This window comes from Benincasa hispida, chromosome 6 (genome assembly GCF_009727055.1).
Source record: "Benincasa hispida cultivar B227 chromosome 6, ASM972705v1, whole genome shotgun sequence".
NCBI lineage: Eukaryota > Viridiplantae > Streptophyta > Magnoliopsida > Cucurbitales > Cucurbitaceae > Benincasa > Benincasa hispida.
Window position 1 is genome coordinate 43,061,454 of NC_052354.1, and position 13,565 is coordinate 43,075,018.

At 31.1% G+C, this 13,565-nt stretch overlaps 1 protein-coding gene across 1 annotated transcript; it reads left to right on the top strand.

Annotated features, from left to right (window-relative positions):
- Window positions 1-11,773: 11,773 nt before the first annotated feature.
- Window positions 11,774-13,494, top strand: LOC120080582 (linoleate 9S-lipoxygenase 1-like). Its single transcript, XM_039035299.1, has 2 exons — window positions 11,774-12,089; window positions 12,992-13,494. Exons 1-2 carry the CDS (start codon window positions 11,804-11,806, stop codon window positions 13,114-13,116), a joined length of 411 nt encoding a protein of 136 aa, XP_038891227.1. The 5' UTR covers window positions 11,774-11,803; the 3' UTR covers window positions 13,117-13,494.
- Window positions 13,495-13,565: the final 71 nt, after the last annotated feature.

The window sequence follows — 13,565 nt, forward strand, 5'->3', positions numbered from 1 at the left end:
CCTTCACAGAATGCATAGACCATTGTTAGGTTTTTCAAGGTTGTATATTTTCTATGTTAATTTTCCCAAAATTGTGTTGATAATTTTCTTTAAATGCTAATTTTGTAGGTAAAACAGTTCCCGGAGCGTTTAGGAGTCATTATAAGAAAATCGAGCCAAAAAGATTAAAAAATGACCAAGAAAATCGCCAAATTGAAGAGAATTGAGTAAATACCCATAATTACATCGAGTAAGACTGTTGAGTAATCGAGCATCGAGTATTTAGCATAATACTCTCGTGTATAACCGAATAAGAGTTGTTGATTAATCAACTATCGAGTCATTGAGTAAATACCCGTTGAATCTATTTTTTGGGATCTTCAGTCTACAAGTTGAGTTTTCCTCATGGTGATTTATCTCTCTATAGGCATGAGTCCCATCCTTTTTGAGGTTTTGAAAACCTTCTCTCTAGCCAGTCTTTTTGTCAAAGGATCTGCCATGTTTTCATCACCCTGTATGTGATCCACTCTAACTTCACCAGTAGTGTGGCATTCTTTTATGGTACTGTGTTTATGACGTATTTGTCATTTCTTTCCATTGTAATAATGGTTATGAACTTTTACGATTACTGTAGTATTATCACAATGGATTAATATTGCAGATACCAACATTTTCCATAGGGGAATCTCTTATAGCAAACTTCTAAGCCAATCTACTTCTTCACTAGCTATTACTAGTGCTATCATTTCTAACTCCATCGTAGATTAGGCTTAGATGTCTGTTTCTTGGACTTCCAAGAGACCACTCCGCCTACTATATTGAAAATATAGCCACTTGTAGCCTTTGAATCATCTGAGAGGAAGTTTCAGTTAGCATCACCAAACCCTTCGGGGACAACAAAAAACTTTTGATAATATAATCCTAGATTATGGGTTTTCTTCAACCTCATAACCCTTTTTATAGCATTCCAATGCTCTTTACTAGGTCTGCTTGTAAACCAATAAAGTAATCCTACAACATAAGATGTATCGGGCCTAGTGCAGTTAGTAGCATACCTAAGACTGCTATGATGCTCGCATACTCAAATTGATTAACACTATCACCAATGTTCTTGAATAACTTAACACTAGGGTCATAAGAAGTACAAGCTGGTTTGCATTCAAAGTAATTGTATTTCTTCATAATCTTCTCTATATAATGAGATTGATTCAAAGAAATTCCATTTTTAGACGTAGTTACTTTTATACCTAAGATTACATCTGCTCTTAAGTCTTTCATATTGAAATTTTCATCAACATGGATTTCACATCATTTATAACATGTAAGTTTGATCCAAAGATTAACAAATCATCTACGTACAAACATAAGAATGTTCACATATTTTTTCAACCTTATAGTAGATGCATTTGTCAATTTCATTGGTTTTGAAACCTATAGACCGGATTAGGTTATCAAATTTTTTATGTCATTGCTTAGGAGCTTGTTTCAAGCCATAAAGAGATTTATCTAACTTATAAACCTTATTCTCTTGGCCATGGATTACGAATCCTTCAAGTTGTTCCATGTAAATCTTTTCTTCAAGTTCATCGTTCAGGAATCAGTCTTTACATCCATCTAATGAATTACAAGATTGTTTAGGGCAACTAAAGAAAACAACACAAGGATCGATGTGTTCCTAGTCACAGGAAAGAATGTGTCAAAGAAATCTATGTTTTCTCTTTGTCTGAAACCTTTAGCTAAAAGTTTGGCTTTGAACTTGTCAACTATTCCATCAGGTTTGAGTTTCTTCCTTAGGATCCATTTGTAACCTATTGCTTTGCAATCAAGGGGTAAGTCAACCAAATGCGAAGTCCTATTTGACTCAAGAGAGTTCATTTCATTATTTATAGTTTCTTGTCATAAGCTGGCATCTACAGAGGACGTTGCTTCTTTTAGGTCTTTAAGGTTTTTTTCTATGTTATAGGTCTAGAAGTCATTCTCAAAGTCTTTGACAATTCTAATTCTTTTGTTTTTCCTTGGCCCTGGGTCAGCTTCTTCATTAGTAGTTAGGCACCTAATAGGTGGTAAACTACTAGAACTCGAGCCTCCACAGTTCTTAGATTTAAAAGGAAATTTTTCCTCAAAGAAGTCAGCATCATTTGACTCAATGATCACTTCGTTTACTCGGTCATAGAACCTATAGGCTTTACTATTTATGACATAGCCTATAAAGACACACACCCATAGGCTCTACTAGCAAGCTTTCTTATTTTGAGGTAAGGAATTCAAAGGGTAGACACCCTCAAGTTCTAAAGTATAACAAGTTATGTTTCTTATTCTTAAGAACATCGTAGGATGAAGGTTTTTAGATTTTGGTATTCTATTTAGGACATAACACACAGTGAGGATGATTTCACCCCACAATAAGATGTAGCTCCTGAATTAAGCAAAATAACAACTACTAATTCAGATAGAGTCTTATTTTTTTTCTTTATGCTTTTCCGTTCATTTCAGAAGAATATGGGGTAGTCTTTTCATGTATTATTTCATGCCAGTTATAGAAAACGCTAAAATTGTCTGAGTCGTACTCAGTTCCCCTATCACTACGAAGTCTCTTAATCTTTCGGTTAAACTGGTTTTCTACTTCAATCACAAACAATTTAAAAACATTAAAAGCATCACTTTTATTTTTCAGCAAGTATATGAACATGAAATCCGAATAGTCATCAATAAAAGTAATAAAGTATCTTTTACTATTCCTAGTCAAGATACCATCAAATTCGCATAAGTTAGAATGAATTAAATCTAGAGGCTTAGATATCCTAAGTACAGATTTATGCAAAATCTTAGTTATTTTAGCCTGACTACAATATTCACATTTATCAAATTCATTCATACAAAATTTAGGAATCATTTCCAACCTAATCATGTTACTAATTAAACTTTTATTAACATGATAAAGTCTAGCATGCCAAACATTAAAAGAACACAACATATAAATAGAAGATTTCATTTTATCTAAGTCTAGGTTTAATTTGAACATGCCCTCAGTTGCATAACCCTTCCCTACAAATACATTATTCTTAGTGAGGATGTATAAATCTGCCCCTATTGTCTGAGTAAAGTCGGCCTGGCTGAGGAGATAGCCCGACACCAGATTCTTTCTTATCTTAGAGTGTGCAGGACTTCTTTCAAAGTGAGAGTCTTCCTGGAGGTAAACTTGAGGTCCACCTTGCCAATTCCAAAATTTTTCGTTGATTGATGGTCCCCCAACAGTACGTTTTAATCCTTAGTTTCAATATAAGTTTTAAAAGACTAAGGTCATGACAGACATGGCGCATAGCACCAATGTCTATTCACCGCCCTTCAAAGCCATCAATCACATTTACTTCTGTAACCATGGCTACTAAAGGCTTCTCTGTTAGGTTTGCTTGCTCAGTAGGACGAGCCTGTTCCTACAGTTCCTAGCCATATGCCCAAGTTTGTTATAGTTAAAATAGAAGAACTGTACCATTTCTCTAAAAAGGGTTTCTATTTCTTCTAATTGTTCTGGTTGTTGGATCTATAGTTTTGACCTTTCCTCTTGGTTTCTTTTTGCTTTCGGTCAGTTTTCATAGCAGCTGAGGTGAGCTTTCTCGATACTATGTTTACCTCCTCCTTCTAGTGCTTCTTTCAAGCCTGCTCCTCAATCTTTAGACGGGTGATCAGACTCTGCAAGGAGAGTTCCTTGGTTTTATGCCTCAAGGTATTCTTAAAGTCTTCCATAATGGAAGCAATTTGTCAATAATAACAACAATTTGAAATTGCTCATTTAGGGGCCTACCTTCACTTATAATTTCATGGGCTGTCTTCTGTAATTCATGGGACTGGGCATCTATAGACTTGTCATCTGTTATTTGCTACTTCAAGTATCAGTTGACGACATACATTTTCAAACCGCCTCATCGGTTGCGTACTTTTTCTATAGGGCATCCCATACTTCTTTTGAAGTATTCATCGTTTTATGATAATCATACAGATCATTAGTCCAACCATTTAATATGAAGTTTTTAATAAATAAAATTTTCTCGAACGAAACTGCACTGGAACCGGTTGGAAAACTCACACCCTTTAAAGATTGGTATGCTTGGTAAACCAAACACGTAAAGCAAGAAGAAGGAATTGGGAGAGAAAATGAGAATGAGATTGTGAATTTTCTTTTTGTTGTGTCAAACTGATGAAAAGCTCGTGCCTTTTATAGGCCTCGAGGACTAGCGGTGGCACGAAACGGAGTGTGCCTAACCTCTGAACGTGCACGTGTAGACTTAAATTAAGTGTGTAATGTCTTAATCTGACTTATAAAAAGATGAAAATGCAGGTGTAAAAAGTTGAAAATAAGTTTTGCCACTTTTTTTTCCCCTCTATTTGAAAATAAGTTGAAAATTGATTTCACTCGTTAGGGACAATGACTCACCCTATCCGATAGAGGAAGGGATATAATTTTGATAGCATTTGTTAGGGACAACAACTCTCTAACTATCAACACAATGATATGATATTTCTTTAATTTTATGTTTCGTCTTATTTTTTGTTTTCTAAAAATCATATCGAAGTATAAGAGTCATGATCAATTAAAGATGACATAGGAATATAGATGATTCCTTTTTAAATAATGAACATGTGGTACAAGTTAAGATAGATCGGTGAAGGACAAAAAGTCAGAGGTTAGAATTTTCAACTTCACTTATTTATTAAAGACCTAATTTAAAGGTCTAAATGAATCAGAGGTTAAAATACCCAACTCATATTGTGGAACTCAAAATTATAATAAGAATAATAGTAAGAAATAAATAAAATAATTTTTCATTTGTAAATTGAAAGCAAAAAAAATTGAGTACGAAAATTTTATGCCTTCACACAACCATATAATAACATTGTCTATGAAATTTTGACTAAATTGCACTATATTAAACCGAAAAAAATGTTTAGTTTTAAATTATAATTTTATATTTGTACTTTAGTTTTTCTCAATTTTAAGCTTAATTTAAGGATGGGATAGTGTTTGAAATAATTGTTAGTAGTTGTCTTTTGGTGGTAGCATAAAGTGACATAAAAATAAAAAGTTGTTATGAAATAGACAAATAAAGAATATAGAAAGCCATATAAAAGTAGAGAATCGACTCAGAGGTTTAACTTAGTTCATTAATAGTGTGTCAACTACGTCCATAAGGTAGAGAAATAACAGTTTTATTACATAGAATAATACAAACTACATAACTGAGACATCTCTAAATCTCGACTTCGGACCTTAACTCGTTGATTGGGTAGTGAGACTCTCGTATTTAATCGTCCGAAGCACCTCACAAACTAGATTCAAAATATTTTAACAAAAATAAATAATAAATTGTAAACGATTAGACGAATGAATCATTAAGATGAATTATAATAAAAAAAAACTTTTTAAGACTTGAGTAAATAACTTATTTCCTTATTTCTTTATATAGAATTTGTTGACATCAAAATTTAGATAGAAAACTCTTCACGTGACAATAATAATAAGTTTGTTTGACAGGTTGGTTTTGGACGGTTGCGATACTTGATTATTAAGAGATAGGACGTGTCCACCGACTGACCATGCAAGTGGTTGGCCAGCTTTGGTCGATTCAACAAAGTAAAGGGAAATAAAATACTAAAGGCCTAAAAAAGGAGGAAAATGAGAAAAATAGAGAAACAAAATAGAGAAGAAAAGAAAAAAAGAAAAAAAGAAAAAAAAAATGGAGAAAAAAAGAGAGAGAATTGGAAAAGAAATAAAAAAAATGTATGATTTAAAAAGAATGAGGTAATCATTACCTTAAAAAATAGATAATGACTATCTATATAAACCAGTTGCTGGTTTTGAGACCCCAACCCAATTGGTTTGTCTTCTCTTTTCCATCTTTTTTTTAAAAAAAAAAACGTTGTGTTCCGTGGTTAGATCTTGAAAATATCGAAGATGTCATAAGAAATTTTGGAAAATTTTATGAGAATTAATGAAAATCGGTTCAAATGGTTATAATTAGTTAATAAAAATTTTATTGTCGTTGATTAGATTATAATTGATCATTTTTAATCATCATTTCTATAAAATAAGATAATATTTAGATATATATTTTAAAATATTTGTGTAAATGTTGATGCAATGGCAAAAATTTTAAAAAATAATTATCAAATATTAACAATTGATTATAAAATTAAAAGACATGAGATATTTGTATATAAAATAATTATAAATTATTTATCAACAACATAATAAAAAAAGAAAGGAAAAAAACTCTACAAGTAGATAGAGTTTGAGATAAAATAAAAGGAATATTAGAGAACTCACGTTAATTCAAGTTCGAGGTGAAATAGTGTGAAAATTCAATAGAAAATATCTGAATGAAAATATGTGGTTTTTTTAAACTAAAGATTTTTTATGATAAAATAGAAAAAGCTTCTCTTGCACTTCCCTTGAGCTAGCGGAGCTAATTGCTAAAAAAATCCTCAAAATTTCGATGGAAATATTGAAATATTGACAAAAAATTTGAAATTTCAAGAAATTGAGGAAAATTTTCTTAATTCGACTGAAATTTTGAACTACGGGTGAGATCAATTTTCCCTTCAATTTTGAATACTCCTACTTCAAACCTTGACGAATAAGTGTATGTTAATTATTGTTAAGTTTTAACTCATTTTAATAAATAAATAAATATACATATATATATATATATATACACACCCTGATTTGATTCATTACAAGAATTCTGGGCTTTAATGTCGACTGACAACCGACATTAAAGATAGTGTTATTAAAGTCCTTTAATGTCGATTGTCTTTAATGTCGATTTTAAACTATTTTTGAAGTAATTTCATTCCAACATTAACAAATTTCAATAAGCTTAATCATTGGAACTAAACATAAAATTAATGAAATAACACTTGAACCACACCAAGTCAAGCTTAATCAACCAAGTAAGGCCAAGTTAGTTTATATATAATTGAAAGAAAAGGATTTTGATATACACTTGAACCACACTAAGTAAGACAACCAACCAAGTATATATTCTTCAACTAATTTAATTTCAACATTTCAAAATTTCAAGAAGCTTAATCATTGGAGCAAAACATAAAATTAATGAAATAACACTTGAACCACACCAATCAAACTTAATCACCAAAGTAAGACCAAATTAGTTTATATATAATTGAAAGAAAAGGACGTTGATATATACTTGAAACACACCAAGCAAGACTATCAACCAAGTACATATTTTTCAACTAATTTCATTCCAACATCAACAAATCTCAAGAAGCTTAATCATTAGAACAAAATATAAAATTAATAAAATAATACTTGAACCACACCAATCAATAATCAACAAATTTCAAGACTACCAACCAAGTATATATTCTTCAACTAATTTAATTCCAACATTTCAAAATTTCAATAAGCTTAATCATTAAAATAAAAATAAAATGAATGAAATAACTTTAAATTACTAAATTGAAAATTCATATGAAAATAAAAAAATTTTACCTTTCCAAGCAAACAACTTAAACAACCATAAAATTGAAGAGATCTGAACCGGAGCTCGAAGATTGGAACGCCGGCGAGCACAGACCCTTGCAAACAGAGTTGAGCGGGCAGATCTGACAAACGGCGAGCTGACCACGACGTCGGCGAACCACCTCTACAACTGGAACCAGCTAGACGAACGATGAGCTGACCCACCGAAAGAACAACCACAACGAACAACCACCGGAAAACCAACTGGAGAACAACACCATTTAAGGGCCACACGCCGGCGAAAAACACCCCGAAAGAACACGCGAAGAACCACCGGAAAATGTGAAGAACAACGGAGAACCCATGTGCCAACGAAGAACACTCTGAGAACACCAATGCGCCGACGAAAACCAACTGAAAAACAACTGGAGAACATCCACGGCGATGACCCACCATCGGAAGAAGCCCACGACGATGGAGATCCAAGCAACACCAGTGACAACCATCCACAGGAACACCTCGAGAACACCCACGCATCGACGAAGACCAACCGAAAAACAATTAGAGAATACCCACGACGATGACCCACCACCAAAGAAGCCCACGACGACGGGGATCCAAGCAACACCGATGACGAACACCATGAAACTGATGTGCACAGCGAAGCTAAGGAGAGAGGATAGGGTTTGGTAAGAGAGGGTTTAGTAAGAGGGAAGTGAAAGGAGAGAGAAGATTTCATTTAATTTGAAATGGATTTTTATTAAAGTAAAAAAAAAAAAAAAAAAGAGGCCTTTAATGTCGGTTTTAAACCGACATTGTAGTCCATCTTCAATGTCGATTTTAAACCGACATTGTAGCCCATCTTCAATGTCGGTTTAAAATCGACATTAAAAATCCATTTTTTTAAACAGACATTATACATCCGATTTAACTTTTTTCAACCGACATTAAAGCCCAAAATTCTTATAGTGATTAAAATTTTTTGAAAGTATATAATTGAGGTCTTAATTTTACAAAACTTTCTAAGCAAATATCTATAAAATGTCGATGTCAATAAATATTTATGAAAAATTATACAAACAAAAAAATTAAAAATAAATTTAAATGAGTAAATAAACATTTTTATATGCTTTGGACAATGACTATCCTAAGACTATAATAACCACGTATTGCTACAGTAAATATTATTTTGTATTCTCTAATTAGCTACAGTCAACATTATTTCAAAACCCTCATTTGCTATAGTTTTTATTCTTTTACATCCATCATTTTTTAATTCTTTGTCTTAGTGTTTACCATTTCATTCTCAAACTAAAATAGTTTATACTTTAAACACATACTATTATAATCCAAACTAAAACAATCTACATCTCAAATATAAATCATTATATCCCAACTATAATAACCTAGGACTATAATAACCAACTTCTTACTCCAAATGCTCCCTTTAAGATTTTTAAACAAGTTAGCATGTGTGTTATTTATATTATATTTTCATTTTTGACTTTTTGTTATTTATTTTGTATGTCAAGTAAATTTTTTCTACGATATAATGAAAAATTCGATGGATCCCTTTTCTAATGTCGAATTTAAAAAATATAAAATTATTGATGGAAATATAAATATATCATGTGAAATGTTATAGTATTAGGTAAGAAGTCAAAGTGGCATGTATGTGGCATAATTTTATTTCAACCCATGAATCACTGTCATTAATAATGCCACAAAAGAAGGGAAAAAAAAAAAAAACCACATGGGTATGGGTCCACTCAAGTATGATGATTCTAATAGGAGAGAATAGTTATCCCAAAAGAGGACAATAAACCATATAACATGAGTAATTGAGGTCTTATTTTTTATTCTTGATCATTTTTTCTAATTTTTAAAAATTAAATTTAAAAACATTACTTCTATCTAATACTATCTACTGATATTGATAAATTATGTCTATCAATGTCTATCGATGATAGGCAATAACATTTTGTTATATCTAAAAATATTTCTAATAGTTTTGTCCCAATTACCTTTTTTAATTTATAGATTTATATTTCTTTGATATTATATTTTTTAAGATAAATTATCATAACAAAACCTAACTCCTCACCTAATTGTCAAAAAAAATTGTCTTCATTTTCCTCTCTATATGTTGGAATGCTTTCATTTTTTATTTGGCATTTTGAATGACAAAGCACAGGGTCTTTTAGACTCTCTAACTAACTCGATTAGCACCTTTGTAATTTGTAATATGGTATTTTTCTCTCTAATAATAAAATTATTCTCTCACCCGCTTGTAGAGGTAATTAATATGCTATTAGTAAACTAAGAAAATCTCCGTGTCAATTACTCTATTGTCTACATTCTTTGTTTTTCTTTATTTGTCGATTTTATAACAATATAAGATTTTTTTCTAATGTGTCTATTTTATTTTTATTTTTATTACTTTTTTGTCTGTAAGTTTTCTTTTCGTCACCTATTGGAATATCTTGTATCTGTTATCTGGCGCTTCGAACAACTAAGTTATTTGTATATTTGTCATCTTTTTGTTTTTTATGTTTTTTATCTTAGGGTTTAGAGAAGTACACTACATAAACTTTCTAACCGTAGAGGTGTCTTTATGTATTTCAAATTATTTTCTCTGATAAAAATTGTTCTTCTTTTGCCCTATAAATGGAGTTAACACTGCTAGTGAATCACATAAAATTGTGTGTTGATTCTCTACTATTTTATATTTGTCTACTTCCTTAATTTGTCAATTCTATAACATCACCAAATAATTTATCTCTACAATATCTCTAATTCTAGCTTCTCTTTTATAAAATGTCTTTTCCCCTAAATTTCTCTCTTTTTTTAAACAACAAACACAAAAGAGAAGGGTTCAGTAGGTGCACCCAAGTATTTCAACTAAGTCGACCCATATCTATCATATTTGATGTGTCCTCAAATTTCTCTCTCAGCTCTAACAAATTTCTCTTATGTTTTTTTCCTCAAAAGGTTTTCACGTCTTCGTAACTTTTCTTCCATCTCTTATATGCTCTCTAACTTGCACATTTCTATCTCTCAACTTATATATTTTCTCTAGAATAATTGCAATGGAAAGCATTTTCAGAGCTAATTAAGTATATAGCAACATTTGAAAGAATTGCATATATAAAAAATCTATCAATGATAAACTTCTAGAAACATGATATCTTTAGGAGCTGGATATAAATTTTGTTATGTCTATAAATTCTTCATCATTGTGTTATATTTGCTAATGCTTTTAGTCATATTGTTACATTTGCAACTACTTTTCTTTATAACAGAATTTTCTAAGGTCTATTATTTGATAACCTTTTTTGTTTTATCTTTTATGTTTTTGAAAATTCTTGTTTCATTCTCATTTTCATATTAAGATTTTTACCTCCTTGAATTTTCAGTCAAATTCTAAAACAAAAAACAAAATCGAAACTATGGCCCTATTTGATGAGCATTTTCTTTTTTATTTTGGTTTTGAAAAATTAAGCCTATTTTCTCTCCATTTCTTACAATGATTTGCATATTTCTTAAGCACAATGGTTGACTTCTTAGCCAAATGCCAAAAACAAAAACAAGTTTTTAAAAGCTATTTTTTTTAGTTTTCAAATTTTTGCTTGGTTTTTTTAAACTATTGGAAAAAAGTAGATAACAAATGAAGAAATTTAGAGGTGAAAATAGTGTCTACTGGTTTAATTTTCAAAAACAAAAATAAAAAACCAAATTGGTGACCGAACGGAGTCTACATTTTTAGTTTTCAAATTTTAGCTTTGTTTTTTAAATCATTAAGGAAGAAATTTGAAGGTGAAGTAGTGTCTATAGGCATTTTCAAAAATAAAAAACAAAAAATCAAATAGTTATCGAACGGGACCTACAATTTTTAGTTTTCAAAATTTAGCTTGAATTTTTAGGACATAATCAAAAATAAATAACAACACAAAAAAAATTATAGACGTGTAAAGTACATAGTGTTTATAAATTTAAAGTTTAAACGCCAAACATCAAAAACCAAGTAGTTATTAAAACGTGTCCAAATAATTAATTTGACGATATTCATGTTAAATCAACAGATAATAAATATGAAAATATTTTGAACTAAAGGATCATTTTGCAAATGAAAAATATGTAAAAAGGACCTAATAGTGAAAGTTTCCAACAGCATTTGCAGTAACGCATGTGAATCATGCAAAAGATGGCTGGGAACTACAAAGAACAATATTTTCAAGTTTTCACACACTTTTTTCAGCTATAAATACTTCAGAAATTCGCATCTTAAAACCATCCCATTCTTCAGTTAGTACAGAGAGTGAAGAAAATAGAGAAAGAAAAATGATTGGAAAGATTCTAGGAGATGCCCTTAAAACCACCGACGATGCACGTAGAACAACTGAGGACGTTGCCGGGTCCGTCATAGATGCTGGAGGGAACCTTATCGACCGTGCTAGCGGTATCAGAAGGCTGGGGAAGAAAAAGATCAAAGGGAAGGTGATTCTCCTGAGAAACAATGTCTTGGACTTCACTGAATTTCATTCCAGTGTTCTTGATGGTTTCACTGAGCTGTTGGGCAGTCGAATTGTACTGCAACTTGTGAGTGCAACTGAGATTGATCGCCATTGTAAGTTTTCTTTTTAATAAATTACTTTTTTTATTATTATTATAATTGATTAAATAATTAAAAATACCTTTAAACTTTGGAATTGGTTTAAATTATGTTCTCGAATTTTTAAAAGTTTCATTTTACGATTAAAGTTTGATTTATTATGTCTTTTCAAAACAACCCTTAAAAGGCTTTTGTCGTTACAACCATGGATGAAAAGGTTTGTATTTGCTTGTGTGGCTTAAATGAAAAAATTGAAACATATACGATACAAGAAGTAAATTTTGTTTCAATCAATTATTAAAAATACCTTTGAATAATGGAGTTGGTTTCAACATCTTTTAAAAATATCATTTTAACCATTAGAGTTTATCATTAAAAAAATTTACCACTAAATTCATGCACGAAAGTTTAGTATCGGTGTATGTATTTTCTTAAATGAATAAATTGAAACAGATAGAATAATACGAGAGAAGTAAAATTTGAGGTAAATGGCTAACTTGAGCAAAGGAATTATAAAAGAAAGAACAGAAAATTGAGGGGATGGGAGTTGAAAGAAGGAATAGGACAATAGAGTATGTTCACATATGTATCACCTGTCTTTATTTATTATTATTTTTTTCATGTATGTCTTACTGTTTAGATTTGTCGACACATAAGCAGGTATATATATTTTTTCATCTATAAATTATTTAACGACAAAAACCTACCAAAGTTAGTTTGAAATAAATTACAAACTTCAAAGGTTAAAATAAAAATTTTAGGACCAACTCTTCCCTATTTTTTTGCCATTATATATTTTGTTTAGTTTTATTTAGTGATGTTGTTTGTTAAAGTGTTAATATAATATTAAATTCATCGTAATCTATCAGCTTAAATTTTTTTATTGATCGGTGATTTAACGCTATGTTTGAATATAGCAAATGACCCACGAGGGAAAGTTGGAAGTCGAGCTTATTTGGAGAGGTGGCTGACTTCATTGCCACCATTGTTTGCTAGACTGCTTCTTACTCGATCCTCGATGAGAATTCCCTTCTTCGTCTGATGAGTCTCTATTAAATCCTCGATAGAACTCGATGACAACAGAACTAATACTAGATCGTACTCGACGGTTCTTGAATGATACTCGGTGCGACTCGAAGGTGAAAACAATGTACTCGAAGCTACTCTATAGAGAAGAATCGATGCACAGTTGACTCGATAATCTGATTACTCGATGCGATTTGAAAGATAATTGAATGGCGCGCAATTTACAATGAAGAAACACTCAAACGAACAAGAAAGATAAGGGAAGAAGAAGGAGACATTGTGTTTACGTGGTTCGGCAAGATTGCCTACGTCGACGGAAAGATCTGAATTCTTTTTACTGATGAAGATTGCGTACAAATTTTTGTTGTTACAGAAAACTAAGAAAATGATGATAACTCGGTGATTTGAATTTAAAATCAGTGGTATTTATAGAGTATACCAGCTGATCATTATAGAAAGTTAATT